This window comes from Zonotrichia albicollis, chromosome 3 (genome assembly GCF_047830755.1).
Source record: "Zonotrichia albicollis isolate bZonAlb1 chromosome 3, bZonAlb1.hap1, whole genome shotgun sequence".
NCBI lineage: Eukaryota > Metazoa > Chordata > Aves > Passeriformes > Passerellidae > Zonotrichia > Zonotrichia albicollis.
Window position 1 is genome coordinate 33,125,039 of NC_133821.1, and position 27,415 is coordinate 33,152,453.

General features: G+C 43.8%; 3 protein-coding genes across 7 annotated transcripts in view; 1 reads left to right on the forward strand and 2 right to left on the reverse strand.

The window, feature by feature from the left end:
• The window catches only part of RPS6KC1 (ribosomal protein S6 kinase C1), an 85,356-nt gene extending 83,414 nt beyond the window's left edge, over positions 1-1,942 (reverse strand). Inside the window, exon 1 of the mRNA XM_005483019.4 lies at positions 1,461-1,942. Within this exon, the coding sequence (XP_005483076.1) occupies positions 1,461-1,565 (105 nt within the window). The 5' untranslated portion in view covers positions 1,566-1,942. The remainder of the gene's footprint in view (positions 1-1,460) is intronic.
• Positions 1,943-5,228: 3,286 nt separating this feature from the next.
• ANGEL2 (angel homolog 2) lies at positions 5,229-20,767 on the forward strand. Of its 5 annotated transcripts, XM_005483022.4 has the most exons (10): positions 5,399-5,538; positions 6,405-6,580; positions 7,142-7,578; positions 9,701-9,954; positions 11,158-11,227; positions 12,956-13,377; positions 14,356-14,482; positions 15,143-15,203; positions 17,061-17,224; positions 20,295-20,767. In XM_005483022.4, exons 2-10 carry the CDS (start codon positions 6,537-6,539, stop codon positions 20,447-20,449), a joined length of 1,734 nt encoding a protein of 577 aa, XP_005483079.1. In that variant the 5' UTR covers positions 5,399-5,538; positions 6,405-6,536; the 3' UTR covers positions 20,450-20,767. The 5 variants fall into 5 exon arrangements, with proteins under 5 accessions (XP_074393206.1, XP_005483079.1, XP_026646879.1 ...); XM_074537105.1 differs by lacking the exon at positions 6,405-6,580 and having other exon boundaries at positions 5,229-5,538; XM_026791078.2 differs by lacking the exon at positions 6,405-6,580 and having other exon boundaries at positions 7,085-7,578.
• A 1,101-nt stretch (positions 20,768-21,868) lies between these two features.
• VASH2 (vasohibin 2) overlaps positions 21,869-27,415 on the reverse strand; it is a 36,100-nt gene continuing 30,553 nt past the window's right edge. The window contains exon 7 of the mRNA XM_074537108.1: positions 21,869-24,256. Coding sequence (XP_074393209.1) covers positions 24,187-24,256 — 70 coding nt within the window. The 3' untranslated portion in view covers positions 21,869-24,186. The remainder of the gene's footprint in view (positions 24,257-27,415) is intronic.

Genomic DNA, 27,415 nt, shown 5'->3' on the forward strand with positions numbered 1-27,415 from the left:
TACCAGAGCACCCTCAGTTTGTGGGACAAGGAGAGAGAATGACATCCCCAACTAGTCAGCCACAACTCGATTTTGAACAATTCTATAGAAACCAAAACATCACAGAGAAATTTAACTGGCTTTAGCCAGTAAGAACAAAACCAGAGCAAAATAAGCAGCAGAAGTCTTGGCTCATTCCTAATAGTCCTTATTTCACTGACACAACTCTTTAGTACACACACACGTACACTTGGGCCATCAAGAACAACTGCAGAAGACGTGATAGTATTGTCTTCTTCTCTGCATCTATTTCAGGAGAGTCTTTTAAATTGCAGCATCATAGGGAAAAGCAACTCTTTTTTTCCTATTCACAAATACTACATTGTATTGGACAAAAAAGAATAGTTTAAACATCTTTGTGTTTGGTGAACTTGGAGAGATAGGTAGGTAGGTAGGTAGATAAGTAGGTAGGTACGTAGGTAGTTGACCAAAATTTTTTTGTTTTAATTTTTAATTTTACAAGTCATACAAACTGATCATAGGCTAACAAACTGACATTACAATCTCTGTACATATCCAGGATGTTGTATTTGAATTAAGAGGAGGGTGCTTACAAGCATGCCTTGCTCTCACAGGCAGGATGCCTACAGCTGCAGCAGCTACAGGATCACGGGTCATTTAAGGGAACTCTGTCTCTGTGACACCTCTTCTGATGCTCTCAATGTATCCCACCATACCTGTGAGCTAAACTGCCACTCCTCTTGAACCTATCTCCACATACTTACTTACTAGCCTCCCTTTTTTGAAAATAATAGGAAAGTGGAAGAGAAAGCAAGGAATTTCCCTGGGAGAACACAAGGAGCTTTCATCAAAGCCAGCCCCACAGCAGCTCTCCCAACCTCTGCAGCAGCTTCCCAGCCTCTGGTGCTAGGCCCGAGTGACCCGGAGCGCTGTGCCCGCCGTGCCGGCCGTGCTGGGCAGGCCGAGCCTCCGTGCGCGGCTGGGGCCGCTCTGCGCTCCGCCGTGGGCGTGCAGAGCCCCGCACCCCGCCCGCTCCCCGCTCCTTCCCGGCTCCTCCCGGGCGCGCCGCTGCGCTGCGGGGCTGCAGCAACGCTGGGCAACCCCACCGCCACCCACACACCGCATCTGGGCCGGAAGAACGGGAGGAAAAGAGAAGGAGCCGTTTGTTTTTAAGCTACTCTCGCACGCCCTGCCACGCACAGCAAGGGAACGGAGAGTTAATCGCAAAGCGCGTCTGAGGCCATTACAACGTTGCGAGGCTACAAGTTTGCAGGAGGCGAGGGGGCTCGGCTCGGGAGGAGCCGCCTGTTCCACCTGCCCTCCCTCCCTGTCCCCCACCCGTGTCCCTCACAGGGGCTGGCACGGCAGCCGCGGGCGCTGCTCCGCACCCAGCGGCGGCTTTGCAGGCCGGGCGCGGGGAGCCGCGGGGGCGAGGGGCTGGGCGGCGGCCGCCGACTCACCCGCGCCGTGACCTTGTAGACGGTGTGGCCGCGGGGGTGGCGGCGCGGCTCCGTCACGGTGTAGAAGCGGGCCAGGTCGGCGCCGCGCTCCCGCGGGCTCAGCATCCTGCTGCTGCCCCCGCCGCGCCGCCCGCCCGGCCGGCACAGGCGGAAGCGGCGCCCGGGAACGCCCCGCCCCGCCCGGGCGGCGCCGGGGGCCCGGCCCGGGGAGCCCCGCCCGGCTCCGCGGGATGCTCGGATCCCCCGCCCGCGGTGCGTTCCCGGGGCTGGGAGCCCGCGCCGCAGGGATGAGGCCGAGGTGGCGCGGCCCAGAAGTGGCAGGCACGGCCCGGCGGCGGCGCGGCCCCGTTCCAGGGGCTCGGCAGGGCACGGCCGTGAGGATTTACACTCGGCGGGACTGACTGCCGAGCCCCTCGCTCACACAGGCGGCCGTGGCCTCTACAAATCCGTAACGAGCCCCCGGTACGCCGCTCCCAGCGTCTGCCGTGGGCTATTTTAGGCTATGCTGCCCTAAATCCATAGGCCTGTAACGCAGAAATGACTCACGGATTTTAAAGAGGAATGCTACCACAAAGGCAAGTTTGATGGTTACCGAGTCACCATGCTTTGTGGGTTGTGTCTGCCCCAGGTTCTATAAGCTGTACCTGGGCTTCTCCCTGCGGAGCAGCTCTCTGCGTGCACAGGTCTGCAGGGCACTTTGGTGTTAGGAAACCCGCCAGGGTTTGAGGGGTATTCCTTCAGTTCTGAGGAGCATAACTCTGTGCCACAGGTCCTCGTCTTTTTGTAACATTACCTACAATTTCTTGCCTGTAGTGGGGTCTGTACCAATGTAGATCTCACACCTCAGACCACAGAAACTTGATTTTTTTAAATCACTGGGTGTTCATTCATTTAATTGTAGATGTTAAAAAACCAGCTTTTCTTTACCAGGTTATTAATAGCTCTGCTCTCATACAGGTTTTTGACATAAAGTGTTTAACAATACTCAACGTGTGTCTTTGAGAAAGATAAAGGTCTCTTGTACTGAAGTTCATAGTAAGCACGTGCCTCTCCTTTGAGGAACATTTTCTTAAGGAAGAGGGAAGAAAGAAACATTGGTTGTTAGCAGCTCACTTGTCACTATCCCTTACCTTCTGAAAGGGGAAGAGCATATCTTTTACATTTTGTGCTGGTACACAGAACTGCATGGAAGTTCCATACGTTACCAAAAGTTCGCAAATTCAAGTACTTGGGGGAGAAAGTCAGTGAGTAACTAAAGAGACAAACACATCAGGCTTAGGAAATGCATGGAGCTGAAAACAGCAAGAGGCAGGGAGAGTGCTCATTTGAAGTGTGCCCAGCCCCTGCACATTTCTAGGCATCTGCTGCTAATAACGTTTAGAAAGCAGGAAACTGAGCTCAGTGGACCACTGATCTGAGCCATCGTGGCTGTTCTTATATGCAGTGTAATCAATCAAAGCATCCCTCAGTGAGTCAGTAGCCTCCATTCACTAGGGAATTTCAAAAGCTCAAATGACTCATAAAATAATTTGGCTTCTACTTACAAATCAGAATTTGGAGATATCTAATTCTGCAGAATATCTTTTCACATGGTATAGCCAACACAAAATAGTAATTAGACGGGAATAAAAACCCCACAATTAAGTGTTACTGGCTTATTAAGACTTTTCTAGGTCAAGGCAAGAAAATCTAGCAACACTGAGATGAGAAACAATCTGCATCATATTAATAGGTTAATCTTTTTCTTCTCCTTTGTCTATTACACAACTTCCATACTTTTCAGCACATCTTCATTTTCATTAAAACCCAAAGCTTCCATCATCAGCATCATTACTGAGACTACTACTATGTAAAAACCTTTGAAGTGACAGATCAATTTGGATGTCCCTGTGCAGGTCACATATAGAAAATACAGAAAATACAGAAAATAACTGCATGTTATGTGTAGATTCTGTTTCTAGAAATAACAGCAGTCATTGTTGCTATGGCTATGGCTTACTGTCTTCTCTCCTAAAAATACATCTAAAAGATAAGAATACAAAAATTCAGAAAAGAACAAACCACCAAAACAATATGGTCTTGAAAATGCAGCTGGGAGATCCTTTACTACACATGTGTTAGCAGTTTCATTCTCACATGGTAAAGAAACTAACAGAAAATGGATGGGTATTCTTACCTTTTACCAGTAAGTTGTGTCCAAGAAATGGAAAACCCAAAGTGGATCTGACACGTTGCCTAACTAGCATGCTCATCACTGCATTATTTCAATTCCAGTCTTCCCTACCACTCCTGGGAAAACTTCAATGTTTTTTAAAGTCACTTTTATGACAGATATAAAAGGAATGCAGTGAAACAGTATTTTACTTGATTGCAGTTCCTGCACAGCATCTGCACTATTCAGCACTATAATTTTTCATATGCACTGTGCTACGTTTCCTTACAGTAAACAGGGCCAGCATTTTCCCTGTCCTCAGAAGACCTCAAGAAAGCGTTCTGAGTGCTTATTCAAGCAGCATCGGCAGAGGCAGAGGATTGTTGCTGCAGCTGGTAAGCAGCGGTGGGTCTGACAGCGGGGCTGCAGGGCAGGCAGGGCTCCCACCCTTCTCTCAGGCCAGCTCTCCTCAGCAGAGCCCCTTCAGCTGCATTTTAAAACCTGACAATGTTGAAATACTCACTCGGGTGATCCGGCTTTGGTGTTTTTCTGCAAACTCTAAGCATGGTGCTGCTGCCCTTGAAATATACTATGGCACCCTGAAATATACGGCAGCTCTTTCCCGGCCCCTTTGACCCTGCAGGTACACACAGTGATCCTAAGGGAGAAGACCACTTACGGAAATTATCACAGAATACGCTGAGTTGGAAGGGATCCACAAGGATCATCAAAGTGCAACCCCTGGCCCTGCACAGGACATCCTCGAGGACCACACCACATGCCTGATGAGAGCGTTGTCCAAAGGCCTCTTGAATTCTGCCAGACCTGGTGCCGTGACCACTTTCCTGGGGAGCCCTTTCCAGTGCCCGACCACCCTCTGGCTGAAGAAACTACTGCACTGTGAAAAGTGCAATTATATTGCTCTACACAGATATTTACTATATGTATTTTGCTGTATTGATTAGTAGTGCTGTATTAACATTTTAATAATATGATAAATGTAGTCTTGTAGTTAAAAGGTAACTTTTGTAGTTAAAATAAGAACTATGAGAGGTTTTCTTAAAGAAAGGAATGAAGCACTCGCACCAGATAGCAGCCACAAGAAACCTAAATCTTTCAGAGAAAAAGGAATTTATTGTTCTCTTATCAGAAGAAACTGAATTCTTCCTGCCTAGCTAAAGATCGAAGGTGCCTTAGGATTACGAAGAAGTTGACACTGACCAGACAGAATCCTTTGTTTGAATAGAATTTATGCATCATGTCAGAAGTGCATGAATATGCAACAGACTATTGTTTTTAAGGATTGATCCTCTGTTATCGTGTGTCCTTTTTCGGGCTGCGCTGCCCAGAAAAAGGTACCCGAACATCCGTAACTCTTTGTCTCTATTGTCCCATATTGTCCTAATTCAAATTGTCCAAATTATTATTACTATTACTATATGCAGTACTATAGTATACTATTGTATTACTATTTTTATAACCATTTTATTGCTATTAAGCTTTTTAAAAAATTTTAAAACAAGTAATTGGCGTTTTTCACATGCACGAACCCCGTGTTACCCCCATCTAAACGCTTCCAAAGCCCCAGCCGCGCTGCCTACACACGGGTTCAGCTGCGCTCCGGAGCGGGGGCGGCCCCCGGCGGGGCGGGCAGCGCGGGCTGGGGGCGGGCGTCCCCTGCCCGGGGCCGGCATGGCGGCGGGGCCTGGCGTCGCTGCCCGGGCTAAAGATGGCCGCGGGCCCAGCCCCTGGACTACAAGTCCCAGGAGCGAGCGGGAGGGCGCGGGGCGGCCGCAGCCCGTGCGGAGGATGCGGCGGGGCGGCCGGAGCGCGGCGGCGGCCGGAGCTGGCGCTGCCCTGGGTTGACCCCTTCGGGGGGCGCCGGGGCTGCGCGGGGCCGGCAGCGGGGCCCGGGCCCGCCGGGAGGTAACGGGGGCTGGAGGCGCTGGCGGTCAATGCCCGCCATTAGGCCGAGCAGGGCCGCGGTAAAAACAGCGCGGCGTGGGGCGTGCTGCTGCCGGGGTGGGGGCGCCGGGGTTGGGAGGGAGCAGTTTCTCAGTGCTTTCCTGTAAAACATGTGGTTCAGGTTTTTTTTGTAAAGGAGTGATGCCTCTGTTTGCTCCACAGTAATGCTGTGGTGTCCGGGGGGGTGTTTTGTTTTTGTCTCTGTCGTACTACATCTGGTGCGCTATGGCGGAAAAGGTTATTTGAGGACAAGCGGGGTTTGCTGAGAGTTGTGTTAGCGATTAGAGGGTGTCCAAAGGAGGGCTACGAAGATGGTGAAAAGCCTTGAGGGGAATCTGTGTGAGGAGCGGTCGAGGTTATTTTCAGCCTGGAGGAGACTGAGGGAGACCTCGTGGCAGTCTGCAACTCCCTTAGGAAGGGAAGAGGAGGGGCAGGCTCAGGTCTGTGCTCTGTGGTGCCAGTGACAGGACCAAGGGAATGGCCTGAAGCTGTGTCAGGGCAGGGTTAGGCTGGGCATTAGAGAAGGATTCCTCACCCAGAGGGTGGCTGGGCGCTGGAGCAGCTTCCCCAGGGAACAGCACCAGGCAGCCTGGCAGAGTTCAGGGAGCCTTTGGACAAAGCTCTCAGGCACATGATGTGGCTCTCAGGGTGTCCTGTGCAGGGCCAGGGCTTGGACTCAACGATCCTTGTGGGTCTCTTCCAACTCAGCATGTTCTGTGATTCAGTGATTCTGTATTTCGGCTTATTTCCTGGGCTGAATGGCAGCTGGGAGGTTCTCACTTCTGCGCAACTTCGACATACCAAGCTTTGATATCTTTTGCTTATAGGCTCAAAATACACCTTATTTAAGCAGTGAGGAATCTGAGACATCATTGTTACTCAGCCTACCTTCCTGTGATTTTGTTGAGAGACAGATTTCTTCTAAAGAAAAAAAAAGAGAAAAAAACCCCACCTTTTTCATGGCTTTAGTTGCTAAGCTGAGATTTCCTCTCCTGGAAAAGAAGTAAGAATACAAATTTAGTCTTAAGCTTAGGGATGCCTTGAGACTTAGTACATTTATTTCCCTGTTGTGTTGGCATTGGGATTTGAGCCAAATCAATGGCTTTCCAAACAAAGTCCTGACAGCTTGCAGGAAAGTGCTCTCCTCATTCCTTACAAATAGCCTTATAATAAAGATAATGCAGCATGCAAAAATGACCTTTTGTAAAGGTCATTCCTCTGAGCGCTTGAAAGATCTGACACTTGAATTCAACAAGGCAGAAAAGAAATTTTAAATTGTTACTGAGAGAGATAGGGTTTGGACACTAAATGGCACTTGTAAATCTGAGGGGGGAAAAGGATGCAAGATCACTTTGTAAAGTCCCATTTTGCATATCATGTAGACAAATGTGTTTAAACTAAAAATGTGTTTGTATATATATAAGTGTTTGATTATCTTGTGTGCATTAACTTGTGGAAGAGAGAGTATCTTCTGTAAGTGCTGACCAGGATGACTTTGCCTCCACAGCTCTCTACAGGCAGATGTAGCTGTGTGCTAGCAATGACACTTGTGCTTTTTTGGTAGACACTCCATGCTGCCCCGCCATGTGCAGAGGCTGGGCAGAGACTGGATCACCCACTGGAATGGCTCCCAGATCCTGGCCTTGAACAGCCCAGTCTCCAGCTGGATGAGATGGGCCGGACACTATCCTCCCTGGGCCTCCTTTCCACTCCCCGTTTCAGCTGATTTTTCAGCAAACTGGAGATTCCCTCCATTTTTTGGGCCTTGGAGACAATTTCAGAACTCTCATTGGCATCTTGATAACTACACACAAAGTTGTTGCTTTCACCTCGCCAACCCCAGTATGAAATCTGAGGGAGAAGAACCATTGACAAAGAAGAGAAAACTCAGTGGCCAGGATGATACTGCAGCTCCTGAACAACAAACAGACTTGTCTAATCAGAAGGAAGTATGTTGTCTTTCTGTAGCACAGAATGAAGAAAAACATGGCAGCAAGAAAGGTAAAAGATGCTCTTTGCTCATTTGCTGTGTTTATTTGTAATGTTGAATATACCAAATAAGGTTAGAGACATGAGCAGTGGTGCCTGCTCCTTTTGAGTTACTGTTTTTCTTGGCACCCCTCTCAGGAAAATATGTCTTTAAAATGCCAGTTTTGTAATGCTGTTTAGTCTGCAGACTTGTATTTTGTGCTGTCAAACAGTACCAGAACTAGGTTTGCTGCAGTTGGCAGTGGAACACAGTCAGTTGTGTGAGGGATTGCCCAATCTGGGGAGTCCTGAGCTTGCTTCAGACTACCCTCTCATGTCTGTCACCAGGTCATGTCTGGTAACTTGGAAGCTCTGGAAAGCAAAAAGGTTTGGCTGACTTGCTGTAGGGCTGAGCTGGACTGGCAGTTGTGTAGCTTCATTCCTTGTGCTCTACCTGAGCTCATGGACCTGAACTGGTTTCCAGACCAGTTGTGTTATCTGTGACATAGAAAACTGAGAATGAATGCACTGAGCTTTAATGGTGCATGCTTCCAGTGGGCTGGTGTGATTTTGTTCTTACAGCTGTATTCTGCCACTGGCATGGTAGCAAGTTTTGTGTCAGATCACGTCTGACAGAGCAGGCAGCACGTGTGCTTATCCAGATAAATACAGGAGGAAGTGCAGAGTTATCTACTGGGCTTAGTAACAAACTTCCATGAAACTTCAAAGTGCCTGTGTTAGCTTGTTACAGATACAATCTCCTACATAGCATCCAAATATTTTACTGAGTCTTGTGTATATTTACAGTTTTGTCTTGTGTGAGACAAACAGGGGGACACAGTCAAAATTGTTGCCCTCTTGCATAAATCACTTCCTTAGCAAAATAAACTGGAAATTGTATTATGACTAAAAAGAGCAACAGATGCTATCAGCATCCCAAAGGGATTTTTGGACACAAATACCCATAAGGCTTAGAACATCATATCCATCTTCAAGAGCCAAAGGAGGGGACTTTGTGCATTAATTACAGAGTCTTCTGTTAACCCTGCTTGTCTTTTATCAGATAGCTTTATCTGAGGGTGAGGTTGGCACTGTGGTCCTTCCCAGTCACCCTTTGGAAGGTGATTCTAATTGAAGATACCTGCTGAGGAGCAATGTGACTTCTCTCCCACCACAGAAGCAGAACTTAAAGCTTTGCTGTATTCATTGCTAACACTGTAAAGTCCTGAATAATCTAAGCACAGCAATGAAAATTACTCCCCAGACAGGACAGATGGTGACAGCTATAGCTGCAGTCTGCCACTGGTTGTTAGCACAGATAACTGGACCTCGGCTTGCTCTCAGATGAGGTCAGATATAAAGGGTGAAAAGCATCTCTGGGAGCTTTTAAGTGGAGAAATACATTTCTTAAAAAGTAATTGGATGCCTAATGATGGGCAGATATGTTATTATGAATTTTCCTACTAATAGTAAGTATGAAATTAAAAATGGCAGAAAGGTGAAGGATGCCTTTTCAGAAGTTCTTGGTAATTCTGAAACTTAATAATTTCTTGATTTCTCAACTCAGTGAGGAAAATTGGGTTCATTATTTGCTTTGGAACTCCTGTAGGAGGCCCTGTTGCAGGTTATGGCTGAGTTTTACAGACTGTACACATGGTAGAGGTGATTGCTGGATTCCTAACCCTTTGTTAGTCATGCATAGAGAGATCAACACGGTGTCCATATGCTGCCCTGAGGAGTGTATCCAGACTGGCATACAGCATCTCTGCTGGAGAGGCAGTGGCACAAGGCAGTGTGACTCCCAGCAGACTGGATTTGGCTCACCAGTTATGCAGCCTTTCCACAGGAGCAGGGGGTGCAGTCTGATTGCAACAATTTCCTTAGAACAGGCCAGTTTCCCAATTTCAAAGCAGATTAAATTCAGGGCATATAATGGTTTTGTGCTGTTTGGTTTGGTTTGTTTGATTTTTATTTTTTTTTACTGATGCTTATCTATCTCAAACAGAGGGTCTGAATCACTGCTAATTGAATAAGCTTTTAGAATTATTTAAGAGATTTGAAAGACAAATAGTTGTCAGTAGAATGATTTCCAAGAGCAGTACAATGCTATATGGTCTATAACATAACTTTTTTCTTCTTCATATGTTCTTAACAGGAACCATCAAAAGACACTGGGAATATTATTGTCAGCAGAGTAAAACAATGAAAATAGCTAAAAATAAAGGATCTGACCAAAGCAGCACAGGAAGTGAGGCAACATTTGATTTTACAGTCATGTCCTACAACATTCTCTCACAGACTTTGTTGGAAGGCAACTCTCACCTGTACAGGCACTGCAGGCAGCGATTGCTATTCTGGACATACAGATTTCCCAACATCCTACAAGAAATCAAAGAGCTGGATGCAGATGTGAGTAGAAAATGAGCATGTGGATATTTCTTAAGAACCGATAAACTGAAATAACAAATTCTGCTACTTTCTGCTGGAGTCTGAAAAAACACCTCTGTGGTTTTGGTTGGTTGTAGAGTTTATTGTTTGTTTTTGAGGACACATAAATTATTGTAAGTCTTAATTAGGAAGTCAAGTCAGTAAAATGTTGCTTCAGTCATTGTTTAGAGCAACAGAAGTTCAGTGATAGAATCCATCCTGTTTGTGTCAAAAAACAGTACTGAAAAAAATAGTTGTATTAGGGAAGCCACAGAAAAACAGCCTTGTGCCATTTGGAAAATGCAGTTATGTTAGTAGTAGCCAGGAATCTGGAAATTAGAGTCCCTTCAAACTCTTCCTTTCTTCCTGATAAATTTAGACTTCCTGTATGCATATATCTTTACAATGAGATACCTTGGGTAGCTTTCTGAGAGGAGCAGCTGCTCTCACACCCTGGTAGATGCAGGCGTCCTTTCCACAGAGAAATTTCTTGCTAAAGGACATAGATTTTTAATTGTTTCATTGGTTGGAACTGTAACCTTAAGTGAAGCAGAGATGTCAGAATGTTGCTTGAGATTTGACTCTCCCTTGAGAGCTTGACTGAGCTGATGACAGCTGGGCAGGTGGGATGTGTTGCTGCAGCTCAGCAAGCAGGGGTAGCTTGTTCCCCTTTGGGAGCTCAGTCCTTTATCCCAGTGGTGGCTGTAGATCTGTGTTCCTGCAGCGTGCTGGGGGAAGGCTCACAGAAGCTCACAGCTGGAGTTGGACTCCGTGATCCTCGTGGGTCCGTTCCAACTCAAAATACTCTGTGATTCTGTGAGCTCTCTTAAATGAATATTTTGAGTTTCAGCTTTGGTTCAGGTTCTTATAATATGGAAGCCTGTTTTCCACCCTGTAGTGTGCCATTTGCCTCCTCATCCCTTCTCCCTGAGCCTGCCCCTGAGCTGCTGAGAATGTTGGAACATGTTACTATTGTGATTAAATTGAATCTCACCTCTGAAAATGTCTGCCTGAAAAAGGAGGAACTAGGGCCTTCTTCATAATCTTAGGGAGTATTTTCTATAGAAGAGTGAATTCTTTTGTGGGATTATGGAGTTGGCCTCTACAGAATGGCCAACAGAGATATGCTGTAGTAACATTTTGATGTACATACTAATATATTTTAATTGTAAACCTTTGCCTTAGGTGCTCTGCTTACAGGAAGTCCAAGAAGACCACTACAGAACAGAGATTAAGTCAAGTCTGGAATCCCTGGGTATGATGAAACTCCTAGGACCAATACACTGTCCTCTCCCCTGCAGGGATAACTTGTTACTCTTTGAGAACTCAGTACCAGTTTCCTCAAAAAAAAGCCTCTTATAGATTATAGAATCAAAGTCTTTTGCTGTCATATGCAACAATGTTGTGTATCCTCTTTTTTAAATTCATCAAGTGCTCTCTTGAAACCACCTTAATCCTTTTTACCAGTGTTCTTGTTGGGCAGCTCGTCAAGGGCATGTTTTTTCTGCCTTGAAACCTTCCAGATATTAGCAATAAATGTTACTCATGGTCAGTATATATTCATGAGATTTTTATACAAGTGCTGTCAGTCAGTCTGAATAGACTGTTCTGGCACTATCCCTCCTGTGATTTTATGGAAGGAATGTGATGCTAAGGGTGGATTCCATGGTGGTTTAAACGGATCTGAATCTTTTATGCCCTGCACCACCTTCCAGTCCCAGGTCCCCACTTCCATCCTGGCACTGTTCTTGTCTGATGCCAGGAGGACATGGTAAAGGAGCAGCCCTGGACTGATACTTTTTTCTTTTTTGGTTGGTTGAGGTAGTCTAGCTCCCAGAGTGTTTGCAAAGAAGAGGGTAATGGCAGTGATTGAAATCCACTTGAAATGTGAAACAACATTATGAGGCCAGGCTTGTGGGGGCAAGAGAGCTTGTAACTACTGTACAGGAAGATCTGGAGCTTGCTTTAGCTCTTCCTTTCCCCATCCCTAGCTCCCAGATGCATGTCCTGCCCCTTATCCTGGGATAGTTCTGGCACTCACTGGTGAAATTCATCAGTCCAGCAGAATACTCTCCAGACTAATTTTATTTTTCTGGGTTAGTTTTCTGTTAGTTTACTGAGTTAGCACTAAGTGCCACAACAAGTGGCAGGAGCAGCACGGCCTGAATCTGGGAGATGAGAATGGGAATCCCCCAGGGCTCCAGCACTGGTGTGAGCTCAGGTCAGCTCACCCTACTTCACTAAGGCTCTATTTCATGAATTCATATGGTCTGGGCAGGACAGAGAACATTTAAAAATGGCATAAAATAGATACTGTTTCAAGATCTATTTTTTCCCTTAAATAGAGAAGATCTTGTTTAAATCACCTCTGCATAAAATGAAGAAATTGGCAAATCACTATTTCTAGATGGACTTCTTTGAACTCCAGGGCTGTCATTTGATTAGTGTCTGTTTCCTTGGTGAAAGCTTGCCACTTGCTGCTCACTGGATAATTCATAATTATGTAAATACATTTGAGACCTTTGTTCCATGAATAATTTTAGACATTGACTATTGACTTAGCATGATTAAGGCTTTTGATTGGTAATGCTTCACTGGTATTACTCCTAAGCCATTCTTGTAGCATCCAGAAAAAACTTCAATGCACAAGGCCACTTTTATGTGCCTTGTGGGCGTTCCTTTGTTGTTTTGGTTTGGGTTTTTTTCCAGATGAGGAGATAAGAATATGACTGGTATCTTAGAGTATGTAGATGTTTGCACGTTGCATAAGGTATTGGACCACATTTCCTGTCCTGCCTTGCCTCAGCTCAGATTAGAGCAGAAAGAAAAGAGCACAAGTCTATGTGAGCTTCACAGAGGCTTTGGTACTTCAGACTGGGGGTCGACTGTGATGTGAGAAAGCAGCATGAGATCTTCCTGATTTTTTTTTTGTTTGTTTGTTTTAAAATCTCTTATTTATACAATAGTATTTTATTTCTTGCAGGGTATCACTGTGAGTATAAAATGAGGACAGGCAGAAAACCTGATGGCTGTGCCATTTGCTTCAAAACTTCCAAATTCAGCCTGATTTCCTCAAACCCAGTGGAATTTTTTCGCCATGATATCCCACTCTTGGACAGGGACAACGTTGGGCTGGTGTTGCTGCTGCAGCCCAGATTTCACTGCAAAGCCAGTGCTGCCATCTGTATTGCCAATACACACCTGCTGTACAACCCAAGGAGAGGGGACATCAAACTGACCCAGCTTGCAATGCTCCTGGCAGAGATTGCCAGTGTTGCCCCTCAGAAGGATGGCTCTTTCTGCCCAATTATCATCTGTGGGGACTTCAATTCTGTTCCTGGCTCTCCATTGTACAGATTTATAAAGGAAGGAAAGTTAAATTATGAAGGACTTGCTATAGGGAAGGTAGGCTGTGCTTCTCATTTCTCACCAAAAAAATGGTTAATGCTGATTAAAGAGAAGTATTTGGGTGGTGCTGTGATTGTTTCCATTGCAGTGCCTCTGTTAGTGCCCTGTCAGCAGCCTGCAGAGCAAAAGTTATTGCAGTTAAATAAGCTTGGATATATTAGCTGTGCCTTAGGGAATATTGTGTCCTCTCCCAGCATTGTGAAAGAAAAAACATACCAACAATCATTCCTGAAATTTAGTTAATCCACAGAACAATTGGATCACTGTGTTTGGATGATTTTATCACTGTGTTTAAGTGTCCCAGTATTTAAGTAGGATAAAATAACCACTTAATCAAAAACCTCCTGTGTGCTCTGTGGGAAGATAACTCTTACTGTAGATAAACTTGGTGGCTGCAGTAATTGTAAAAGCAAAGCTGCAATTAGATGCTGAATCTCAGTTGTTTCATGATAAAAAATGTCTTGTTGTGAGCTCTTGTATGCAGCTGTTGGATGTGTCACATGCTATGTATTAGGAGTGACTGAACTACATAAAATGAGGAAACATGACCAAAGAAATAGCCCTGCTGGGTGTTGTTTGCTAGTGGGACTTGATTCAAGCCCCCCTTTGACTTGACCTGCTCCCAGAAGGATCAGCATCCTGCAGCTGATCTGGGTAGGTCTGTGTGCTGAGCCAGGGCTGTCACACTGCTAAAAGTGTTCTTGGAAGTGTCTCAGTGTCACAAGAACCATCTAGAAAAAATGGGTACCTTTTTTCTAGATAGAACTTGCCACAGATAAACAGAGTGGATGTACATAAAGGCTGTTATTTTTACAGGGATTTGGCTCTATAATTATTCCAAGGGGCTGGGCCTTTTTCTTTAAACTTTACAAAAAATGTTCACTTATTTCAGGTTTGTTTGGTGGGGTTTTTTTTTTCTTGTTTTTTTTTAAATCAGATTTTTTTTTGAAAAAAAAAACTTGTTGTCTTTCTCAGGTCTCTGGACAAGAACAGTTTCCAAGGGGACAAAGAATCTTATCTATTCCAATTTGGCCCCAAAAATTAGGTATTTCACAAAACTGTGTATATGAAGTAAAACAGCAACAAAAGGAAGAAAATGCAGGTCAGTTTTTGAATTCATGAATTTTTGTGAGCCTTTGAAAGTGTCATTCAGCAAGTACTGAAAATCATACACTCTGTTTTAGTGGGGGAAAAACAGTGGGCTCATTAGAGTGTAAAGTGATTTATTGATAAACTTTGATAAACTTTGCAAATTTGAACTTTATAAGAGAATAGTTTGAAATTTCCCTTCGGGAATTGGTGTGTAATGTTAAAACTCCTGTGTCTGCATCCTGAAAGCCAGCTGTGCTGTGACTGGGTGAGGGAGGAAGGAATGCAGCACATGGACATAGTGTGGACCTGCATTGTGCCTCAGTGTTTATGAATTATAGTGTTGGCACTTCCTGGAACAGCTGGGAAGAGCAAGTGATGTAGCAAGAGTATGGCTACATCTTTCATCCACTATTTTTTCCTTTGACAGAAAAAACAATTTTAAATTAATGGAACATAATATAAATGAGTCTTTAGAGGGGATGTTAATAATGGAACAGAAGAATTTAATTCTGCTAGGTGAATTGTATCTTGCCTGCTGTAAAAAAAATAACTGTACTTAAAGATATTTTTTTTTTACTGTACCTTTTCTGTAGCTTTTCTGTAGCTCTTCAGCATTGGTCTCACTTATATCCCATTTTAAATATAAATTGAATTTATTTTTATTTTGCAGGAGAAAAATTGGAAACAGAAAAACCAGACAACACTCAGGAGATTGTAATAGCATCTAAAAAGTATGTATTGGGGAAAAAATGGAAGCCCTTGGCTGATTACTTGGGGGTTGGTTTTGGTTTTAGACCAAACTTATATCTGATTCCAGCTGTGGGTACCTCATGATCACCCAGTCTGCCCTTTTGGCAAAAACAGTACATTTAAACATGAAAAGGCTGATCAGACAGCAAAAGACTAGAACTGGCAATAATGGAATGTGTGTTCTTCCAGGAACTTGCAGATATTTTTTCAGAATGCAGGGCTGAGGTGTCAGTGCTGTCTAGAGGGTACTTTCTGTCTGCTCATTAAAAGAATGCTTCTGGCATTTTTTATCACTTCTTGACATAAACAGAACATCATCCTCTGTAGGGACATTGCAAGAAACATATGAGCTGTTGCAGAAGCCATGTTTTTGAAAGAGGGAGAGGAAAAAAATAAGCCAGTGTTGCCCAGCTGCTGAAGTATTGGCACTTCACTCTCTTTTTATTGTTTTTGATACACTGGTTTATGGATGTATAAAATCTTATAATACAGTGTGTAACTGGGATGAAGGAGGGAAAGGAACTGAAAAGGTCATAAAATCTTCTTTGTCATGAGTTCTGCAGGAGTGTTTAACTTCTTTGAGTCTGAGAAATGTGGAGTATTATGGATTTGGTAATGCAACTTTCACTCAGAAGGAGGAAGCCATGGCTAGAATGCTGAGGAGGAAAATGTAACTGCTTTTTGAAAGTAAGAATTTATTTGCATTACCAAACTGGTAAAGGCATATAAAGTAAGGCATAGAAGAAGGAAATTGCCCTAAGTGTATGTATGGGATGGTAGGCTCCAAGTCAGCTATTTCTTTCCAGAAATGAGATCTTGGCTTCATTGCAGATAGTCACAGTAGAACTCTTGGTGATTCTTGGTGATGAAAAAGGTGTCATGACATTTCTGAGAGAAGTAGATAACAAACAGGAGGCCCTATGCTATGGTTTAAATCCATAGCATGCTGAAATCTTCTTGCAGGGCTTTTTCCCTCATCTTAAAAGGGATGTCAGGTAACAACACCAGAAATTATTACTTGCCTGTATTGTACCAACTGGCATGTTTGTTTCTGTTCTGAATCAGGCAAGGTAACGTGCTGATTTTTTTTTTCTTTTTTTTTATTGCTTGTGTTTCAACCAGAACACATTGCAGCCTTGGTTTAAAATGCAGGATGAGGCAGGTACAGGAGGTACAGCTGAGGGATGGATGATTTGTAGAGATGATGGAAGCAAAACTCCTGAGAGACAGGAGTTCTTTTGCTAAAAGGTGCAGTTTTGCATTTTGCTTTCAAGATTGAAAAGACAGGTGAGACAAGATGGGCTGAACTGAAGAGGAACAGACAAGTGATGGGGAGACACAAAATGGGAGCTTGAGTGGAAGAAAAATATAAGCATATCCTAACTTGGAACTTGATACCTCTAGCTTGGGGGAGGATAAAACCTCTAAAAATCTGAATTCCTCTTTATGCTGAAGGGTCTGGTTAGATGAGTTTGTGTTTTGTTGCTTTCATATGAGCTGCTTTCATGGACATTTCTGCCTGCGTGTCAGGGAGAGATTGCTGAATGAGGACATGTGAATGCTTACAGAATGTATATGGATTTCAAAGCTATCTATTAAGTGTCAGCTAAACCAGTTCTGATCAGCATTTTATTTGAAAATGCTGCCTGCATTTTGCCTTCAGAGTTTTAGACCTCTCCCACAAAAGACTACAGGATGGCTTGCAGGAGAGAAACACTAGTTTGCAAGTCCAGATAATTCATTTTGTTCATAACCAGGAACTTTTTGGTATTTCTTCATTGCTTATTCCTTCTTGGTAATGGAAGAAAATAAAATTCTTTTCTTTGATGTCTCTTTAGGTCGTCTTCAAAATTGCGGCACCATTTTAAATTGTCTTCGGTGTATTCTCATTACTTCCCTGAAACTGGGATTCCAGAAGTGACAACTTGTCATTCCCGAAGTGCTGTCACCGTGGATTATATCTTCTATTCTGCAGCAAAAGATGATACTGCTGACCAGCCAGGTAAAGACACCAACTTTTCATTGTCATAAATGCTAAACAAGAATATTTGTTTGCTGTAGTGATGATTTCATCTATGTGAAGTTCCTCAGAGGTTTGTGGTAGGGCTTTGAATATCAGCTGTTACCTGAGAAACATGGTAAGCTCACTACAGCTGGACCTGTAGTGCCACACAGGGCCACCCTTTTCATCTGAGTGAACATTTCTGTGGTTCCTGTCTCAGCATGGGATAAGCTGGAGGTACAGGAAAGCAGCAGTGGAAGTACTGCTGTCAGTAATGCAGGCCAGACCTACAGCAAGGCAGTGTTCCCAATCATCTGATCAACACAGTGAACAGTAATTTGTGATGTGCATTAAAACTGATAAACGAACATTTCCTGGCAATTTACTTCTCAGCTTGTCTTGCAGTAATTTGTGCCAAGTAACAGACTCTTGGTCTTTGCTGTGAGCACGGTCACTGGCTCGGGCCCAGCTGTCACTCTCCGGTTTGCAGTTGCAGCTAAAAGTCACCAGATGGTGCAAGAAAGTCGCGGTACCTCTGTGGGAATTTAGTGATGGGTATCACAGTGTTTCTCCATGCTTTACTGCCCTGGGACTCGTTCTGTGGGTGCTTCTGAGCAGTTTTCTTTCCATGCTCCCATGAGTTCTGTGTGTCATGCCATCAACAAACATCAGTGCAGTGCTAGCACATTCATGACTCTGCATTGGAGCAAAGAAACCTGGATTCCATTGCTGTAGAGTACAGTGCCACTGATTTTTATAAATTAACATTGCTTTCAGTATGTGGAATGAAAACACCACCTTCATCTCTTGTAACTTGAGACTAAATTGTTAAAATTCATTGAGTTGATTCACGGAAGTCTCACTTGTCATAATGTGCACAGTAAATGCTACCTTAATATAAAATGGCAAATACAAAAGCTTTGACTGAAAAATCACAATATGGGAAGTATTTAGATTACTTCTGAATGCCATGTAATTTAATGGAGTGCTGTGTGATTGCAGAATGCATCTCTGCACAGAATATAATCCTGATTCACCTGTTTATATATTTTTTGCACCATCATTACATACTTTTTGCATCATTAGCACCATCATTGCTCCGGCAGAGATACAGCACTTTTTTCTTTTTGCAGTTGTTTTTTAAATAGATTGTTCTCACATCAGGGCACAGAATGGAACCAAACTTGAATTTTTCCAACTACTTTAAACTAGTATAGTTTTTATTCATGAGCTCTTAGAAATTAAGCCATGGTTTAGATTTTCAGTTTTCTAATGATCTGGGCCTCTGTATTTAAAGCTGACAAAGTCTGTACAAGAATTTTAAATGTGGTCTAGCCTCACAGATTGGGTTTTTCCTTTTAAAGGGTTTTATTTTAAAATATTCATGCTTTATTCTGTCATGTTTATCCAAATATTTGGTATAAAAAAATCCATCTGCCAGGATTTCCTGTAATAAGGGTTCAGTATCTACCTGAGTCCTGCAGGGCTGAGTTTTGCTGAGTGTTCTGAGTGACATTAACCACTGCATGCAGACCAAGCTCTCTGTGGCAACAAACTGCTCCTTTGTAGATTTGCAAGTGCTGATAAATGATAAATTTGTCTCAAGACCTGTGGACATGTGCTCTAGAGCTGCCAAGAGATCTTTGCAGTGAAAAAGCTTTTCTTTAAAGCAGCAAACAGCTGCTGGGTTGTTGAAGGGCTGGAAAGCTGGCAGATGGCAAAGGATGAAGCTGTTGAACTCTCTGAGGAGTTCAGCAGTTGCTGGATAGTTCTTTAAAGTATCACCAGTACCAGGGTCAGCCAGGAAGCTCTGAATTTGCTGAGAACTTTCACACAGAAAGTATTTCTGTCAAAAGTTACAGCTGCAGTTTGTACTGGTCCTGAAAGCACTCAACTCGCCCAGGATCACCTCTGCACTCTGAAAGCAAGAGGTAGGGTTGCTGAGTAGTTGTCCAACTTGAAAACATAGCTCAGGAAATCTAAATTTTACACATCATGGAAGGATTTCAGTGAAATTTCTCCACCTGAGCTGAAAAAGCTGATTGCTCTTTGATGATGGGCAAATCATGACTGACAAATCCAGTGGCTTTGAGTGGCAGAGTTAATTGTGGAAATGGTAGGACAACTGAACATCTCCCAGGCCTTGTGCAAGGCAGCTGACATGGTCCTGCCCAGCAGCTGAAGAGATGGATTTGGTGGCTGCACCACTCCATGAATTGGCTGTAAACAAACAGCTGCCATCAATGCCCCAGTGTCCAGGTGGAGACAAGTGGCATTCCTCAGGGATTGGTTCCTCATTCTTAAGGGATCAGTACTGGGACCAATGCTGCCCCATCCCTGGAAGTGTCCATGGTCAGGCTGGATGGAGCTCTAAGCAATCTGCTCTAGTGGAAAGTGTCCCTTGCCCGTGGGTTGGAACTTGATGGTCCCTAAGATCCCTTCCAAGCCAAACCATTCTATGTAAGTGTGTAGTGATTGCAAGGCTTGAGTCGTGTTCCCTCTGGCATGAGCAGTGTGGTGTTCCATCTAGGGAAGGAGGTGGGAGTGGGCTCCTTAGGTAGTTGCAGGAATAGATAGCAGGAGATAATGGAGATCCCTTCTTATGATGAAAGGGAATAGAAAGCTAGAATACCTTCATCCTTAGGAGCAAAAGTGTCTGTATGACCTGCCTGCTGGGGAACTGTGTGCCTTAGGATACAGAAATAAAATGTTACGTGAACCAGTAACTCTAAAAAGATATTTACCTTCACAAGTGTCAGCTCTGCTGTTGTCTAAAGTAATGGACTGGATTATATGAGGCTTTTTCAGGGGAATTACACTGAACAAATAAATGCATTTTCCTTTTTATTTTTATTTACCCTTCCACAAAATACTGTCCTTAGCTCTACTGCTGAAACTCTACTTTGAGAATCATAAAAGAATTTCTGAACAGTCATATTGGTGATTTTGCATGGAACAGTACCAACTGTGCATTATTGCTGCCATACTGCATTCCTCCTTCATCTGTATGAACATGTGATACTTAGCCCACACTGATTAACACTGCCTGTTGGTTTGTTTATTCTAACAGGAGCAGAGGATTCTTCTTGTGGAGGTCTGAAACTTCTTGGCAGGCTGGCACTTGTAACAGAGAAAGATCTTTGGACTGTTAATGGTCTTCCCAATGAAAATAACTCTTCTGACCACCTGCCACTGCTAGCAAAGTTCAGGCTTATTGAACGGTAATATCCAAAGGACTTCTCTCTCATGGGATGATTATTATTATTTTTTTAAAATTCAAGCACTGCTGGTCCAGTTTAAATAAGTTTGCCTGCATGCTGATTTATTAGTGTTGTGTGAAGTAGACTTTCTAAAGGGACCTTTTTTTAAAAAAAGATGGTTAATTTACTTTACCAAATCTTTTAGGGAGAAAAAGGATTTTACATTAGCTTCCTCTTTGATAAAGGAAAACATCTGTGCCAGACTCCAAATGGCATTATTTTTCATGAATATGTTGTAAATGATTTTTATTGTAAATCACAGTAAAAAGGACTATTCTGAGAACTGTGTGTTTCTTCATGCAGAGGTGAACATGTCTTTGTGCCTGCAGCATTTTAAAATGAGTTCAAAATAATGTTTTACTGTAAAGGTGCTTTGTGGTCACTTCCATCTTAACACTTCTGCAAATGAATTTACTCAGTGTTGTCAGTGCAGAGGCTGCAAGATTGAACTTTCAACGGAAGAAAGGCAAATACTTATGCTTTAAGAATTTGCTGCTTAAAATTCTAAGGGCATAAATATAGGTAGCATTCACTGAAATATTTTTTAAAATATCTGAAATAAAGCTAAGCTTAATGAGCACACCACATCACAGGAAACTTAACTGATCTATATAGGAGCAAAAAAATTAGCCCTTGACATCTTAAGGTTTCATACATATTGAAGAACTGGTGACAGGGTGGGGTTTTTTCCATTTAGTTATTAAACAGGTCTGGTTGTATCTTGAAATGACAGATCCTGAGGTTATTAAATTATCATGGTTTTATATTTACTCTCACAATGCACTCATAAACATTCTCTATAAAATACAATTTACAAAGTAATTAAAAAACAACCAGACTGCCTGAATAGGAAATGTAGAGGGGCTGGAAACAAATCTTGGAACTTGGTCAAAGTACACATAGATGAGTATGTAGAATCAACTTTGAAGTAAGAATTGTCTTTCAGTGTAGTGCTGGAAAACCTGCACCCATTCAGACACGTTTGTCTCCCAGAAGCACTTGTGGAACTTTCATCTGTGTTGCCTTTCCCTGACTGCAGACAACTGCAATTAAAGCTCCTCAGTCCATTCCAAAATATAAGCACCTGCCAAAACATTCAGCCTACATTGCTGAGAATTTGGAGGGGGCTACTTTTGTCATAGTCATAGGTAGTTGTAGCTGAAGAGCTTTCTTCTGCCTGTTAACAGTGAGATTGATGCTGAGCATGACAACCTGTTTGATCCTGGATACTGTCTGGTTTCAGGCATCTGAGTAACCTCACAGATGCCAGCATACTTAGATAGAGGCAACAAATTTCTGGGTACACCCACATTACAGGTAAAAACATTGTTCAATTGTAGCAAACCTTGCTAAGAGCAAAAACAAAAAAGAAACCACACATAAGTCATAGAAAAAGACTACCGTGATACTTTTATTGAAGTTTCATGCTGTGAATATACAAGAGATGAGAAAAAGCCCAAAAAGTCATGCATGTTTTTCTATACTATTTGACCACTTTGCTGTCACTTGAACCACACTTAAGACAAATGCCATCATAAGCAAGTTTCAAGAGAATATTTCAGCAGAACTTTAAACAAGGACCAAGAGCACTTTGTCAACACACCTCTACAGCATTAAAAAGCTTCAGTATCAGTTAAGAGAAAATAAAGTTTGCTGGACAAGGGTAGAAACTATATTACAATCATTATTTGAGTTGAAGTAAACCATGGTTTCATAGAAAAAAGTTGCAACATATCAGGTAACATTGTGCTACAGGATACAGCTGATCAAGTTTTTCGACATCATTTTATCCATGAGAAGTCATTAAAAAAATTATTTAGGTCACAAGACACTGGGCAGCACAAAGTTTGAAACCAAAACTCTGCAGCTGATGTCAAATTACACAAGAATTTCTACCAAGAGTATTTCCCTCTCTTCAGCTTCACTCCTTAAGCAAAAAAATCCTTGCTGTGAACACAGGAGTGGAAAAGTTTAAAGAAAGAGGGATGGGAAAGGCCTTCCTGATATTGATATGGTAAACTTGGATAAAGAGGTGTCACACTTTTGAAAAGTTCTTTCTCTAGAGCTTTTGAACTCTTAATCAGTAGAAAGCCTTTCATTGGCTGTAGAAGGTTGCTGGGTCTTGGCTTTTTCTTCCTGTCCTAGGCAGGTGAAATTCAGTTTTTTGAGCAATGAGGTCTGTGAACAAGCAATTCTTTCCTTTTATATTCCTTCATTTTCTGGCTGATGGAAGTGTCCTAGGAGCTTACATCATTCCATTTGAATAAGCATTACTGTCAGTCTGTAACAGCATCCATCTTCATCGAGATCCCAAAAAAGTAAGTGCCCAGGAGGGGAGGTACACCAGGCCCATGGCAGCATCATCTATGAGCACAGCACAAAGGGTAGAGGCTGGACATGTACAATAATCCAGTTTAGGCACCTAATGAAACAATTCCAGGAATGCAGCACTCAAATGCTTCCAGAGAACTTCACCAAGTCGAATGGTGGACCCAGCGAGTCTTACCGCATCACTTGAGAACACTGCTGTCCATCACAGGTCTTTAGCCAAGGCTTACAACAATACAACTGAGCAGGGAGGAAGCAGACAAGCTTGATTTTCATTTATTTCAGTCATACTTCCTTATTCAAGTCTGACTAAACAGTTGTAACTACAACATGTGCAGGAAAACTCCCTGCACAGCACGGCGGGTTTAATACAAGGTGTCAAGACATCACCATCAGAGACTGCCCAGCCTTTCAAAGACAAGGTTCAAATTTGCACATAAATATGTGGAGAGAAAAGCACATAGACTCAAGTCAGCAATTCCCACAGTTTTTCCATTATTCCAGGTACTACATGTATGAGAGAAAAGCTGACTTGTCTCTACAAAACAGCAATCTCTATGTTTTGTGCTTCAGCGGTGTAGTTCAGAAAGACTAAAAGCTTGTGACAAAAGTATAAAAAAAAATATGAAAGTTTAAAAATTCATTATTCATCAATTATCATCATTTAAAAAACCTCAACCCTTGTATCTTGCCTAACAAGATGTCAGTGTTAAGAATACATTGCATATTACTATTACTTAACATCTTTCGGCAACATGCAGAAAATAATAACAGAGGTGGCAGTAAAACATCCAGTGCTGTTTTAATACTCCCAGTAATGCTGGGAAACAGTACAAATCGGTTAGAAAACAATAATACTGACAGTTTTGCATATCTATTAAGTCTAGTGAGGTAATACTGATACTTTAAAAACTTTGCCACTTCTTCACTGCTTGCTTTTATTGCTGAATTAAAGATTAATAGTGAATATGATTTTTTTTAATTGCACTGCACCCCAGCACATCTTAATACTAAGAATATGATTTGTTAGTTACTCCAATGCAACCACCCAGCACAAGGCCAAGTTCAATTAACACTTGTACAGGGAAATTACATTTGAAGAAACTCACACCACTGAAGTCACCTGCTACATGATGGGAGAGAAAAAAAATCTCATATCCTGGCAAATCTAATTTTAGGTTCTCTTCACTGATGCCTTTTCTGTAATTGAAATAAATACTGCCACCAAAAACAATTACCCCCTATTATCTAGGTCAAACTTTTATTGTGAGAGTACATAAATTAAAAAGCAGTCCCATTCCTTTTTCCTTCCAAGGGGGTGCAGGTAAAGTGCAGCGGCAGCAGCGGGAAGCACTTCGGAGCCCGTGGCATTGGTCAGATGCGGAGCTGGTAGCCAACCTCGTTGAGTGCAGCCAGGTCTCCCTTCTTGTCCAGCACCGCCGGCCTGCGCACAGGAGAGGGAAGAGGGCGCTGCTCACCAGCGATCCCGCTCAGCCGTGCAGCTGGGGGGGAGCTCAGCAGCCACAGGGACGGTGGATAGAGCCAATGTTGTCATCTTAAACACAATCCTGGTAAATCTGCTGCAGGAGTTACTGTGATAGAGCTATCTGTGTGTTGCCTCTGACAAGCTGGGATTTAGGATGCGAACCTGAAGCACCCCCTCCTGGACTTCAGAGAGCCCTAAATGAGTAGCTAAGACTAGACACACCCCACCTGTCATCCACCCCGGAGCAGGACTCCAGCTTTTAGAACAAAGCCAAAAGAGCTGAGAGCAAACAGGCCGGGTCTCTCACACGGCCGCTGCGTGTTGGCTCAACCCCAGCCTGCCCCTCCTCCTGGCTGGGTCTGTGTGAAGGGCTGGAGCTCACCAAACAGAAAACACAGGGTGGACTCCCCTCAGCCTCCTGGCATCCAGCACTCTGATACCACTCACCTGAGCAATCACACACACATGGATGCTTTTAGGCCATTTAAGTATTCCAACAGCCTGAACCAAAGGAAACCTTGAGCTATCAGTCTCTCTCTTTTTAGCAAGCAATGGAAAAGCTCCTGCAACAAAGTTGTCAAAGCAAAACTATCCAGCTGATCTATAGTCTGGAAGTGTCTAATCTGAGAATCTATTGCAGGCTCTTGGCTGCTTTCACACTAAGCCATGTGTTTGCTTTTCTGAAGACAGACATTGTTTAAAGCACACATTTCTCTAGTACTCCATAGCATGTCTGCTTCCCTGCAGAAACACAGCTAAAGACCCAGCAGTACAATGGGAGGCTGCTCCAGTGTTTTCAGCTCCTCAGCCCTGCTTTCCAGCTCTCTGTGCTTATTACTCTTTGCTCCCTCTGCAGCAGATGTGACCCCTGAGTTTGCTCAGCCAGGCTGGCCCTTATCTCCCTGCTGCAGGCTGCCAGCCCATTCCCACTGGAGCAGCTCAGGGCAGGCAGCAGTGCCACAGGCAGGCTGGAAACCAGGGAAAGCCCAGCCCTGCCTGTGGCACACTGCTGGGCACACACAGGGAAGAGCTGTACTGCTGCAGCCCCAAGAACTGAGAGTGTATAGCACACACATGCATGTGTGCAACAGAGCCTCTGAAATAGTTTTTAATTGCTCAATTCAACAAGGATTTTTTTTTCTTTTTAAGAGTTAACACCAGATGCCTGCTGATAATCTGCACAGCATTTGAGGCATCTAATGCCCTTCTGCCTAGTGGCACATTGAATGAAACCTGCTGCTTTGCCATTTATCTAAGCACCACTCATAATAACCTCACCATCCTCACTGCAGTACTGCCCTGCACCATGCCTTGTGTTTGTCTCAATTTAAGTCATTCACAAAAGAGAAGTCTTCACTGGTCTCTCTCATTTGCAGGAAGGGATCACACTCACAACAAATCACTGTAAGATAGTTTGCATTTTTCCTCATTATTCCTTCAGAGCAGATGGGATTTGATTAACCAGTAAACAAGCTACAAGCTGCATCCCTCAGAGCTTGTGTAGGAGTCAGAGACCAGCAAGAGATGCACTGTATGAGACTTCCAGTGTCCTTCCTTTCCCCTTCGTTCCAATTTAGGGACTCTCTTCACACCTTTTTCTCCCTCCCTTTAATTAGGGTTTTAATTAAAGCATGCCTGGATGGTAGTGCCTTCTCTGATTATGCAGGAGGGATGGGGAGTCACTGCACACCCATGGTGACATGAACATTTCCACCCATCCGCAACTGTCTGCAGCTTTTAGCTACAAACAGTGTGTCCTCCATAAGTTTCAGGAAAAGACAAGACTTGGACCAGAGGCACCACAGATCCCATTCTCCTTGGTGCCACATGACTATGCCAGACATGCCCTCTGAGGCCCTCTGAGCAAGCTGTGCCCAGCTGCTGGGCACACAGCATTCATGAGCTCTCTGCACTGGAGCTGCCTGATGTTACACATCCTGATGTACTCCTGTCCCCTTGCACACCCTGATAAAACAGACGAGCAGAACTTCCCTTTCAGCAGCTACCCTGGGCTGGAAGCACACAAGGCCAGAGTTGCCAGCCAGTCACAGAGCATGCATGTTAAGGCTCAACATGAAAGTGAAAGGAAATAGATCTGGTGAGCTGACATTTAGGAGCAGAGATTCTCCAGGCTACTGCATGACCCTCCCTTCCAAACTCACAGCAACTCTCCCCAAACCCCTCCAGCTCCAGGAGCTCCTAGTGAGGATGAAACTCTTCACTGCCTCTTCCAGCACAGGAATGCAATTTACTGCACCCTGCTGCTTTGGGACTTCAGAGGATGGGCAAGTGGACACAGTAACGCTTCAGACTCACCAGAGGGATTGACACTGCCCTATCTAATGCTTTGTATCCATGCAGGATCACACCAGCTGTGGGCTCGGAGCACAGGGACTGCTCACAGCTCAGTTAACAAGCTGCAATTTGCCTACACACCAGCCTCCTAGCAGGCATGCACTGGGTACTGCATTGCCACCTGCCCTGCAATGTGCCCCACCTGCCTTGCAGCTGCATTTCCAGGCTGAAAAGCAATCCTGGGCTTGCTGACAGCCACCACTAACATTTACCTAACAAAGCTGAAGGGGCAAGGATGAGAAGTTAAATGTTTGTGTCTGTGAAATCCTCTTCCATCCTTAAGCACAGTTTCATCCTTTGTCCTTCAGAAACAATCCGGCCAAGATACTCTAGTTCACACTCCATATCCTTCAGTGGGAGATTTCTCCCAGCAGGCCCATATAATTTTACTGTTGAAAAAACCCAAGCTGTAATAACAGCTTGTCATCAGCAGGTGAAGCCTTTCAAATGAATGTGTTATTCTGCCCCTGCCAGCTCACACTGGAGCAAAAGGCTTCTCTCCCCCTCCCCAGCCAGCTCAAGAAAGCTGTAATTACAGCATGTGAGTAAGAGATCCACAAAGAAACAAAACAGTGTTGATAAGCACAGCCATTCTTTAGCTTGGATCCCAGCCTAAAGCCTAGCAGACCTGACTCTTTCCTATTCTGTGTGTAACAGAAAGACCTCTCACTCCATCAGGTTCTCAGAGATTCACCAATATGGAGAAGAGAATAACCCATTTCTCCTCTTTATTTCTCACCTTATGTCAACCGCTGCATGTGT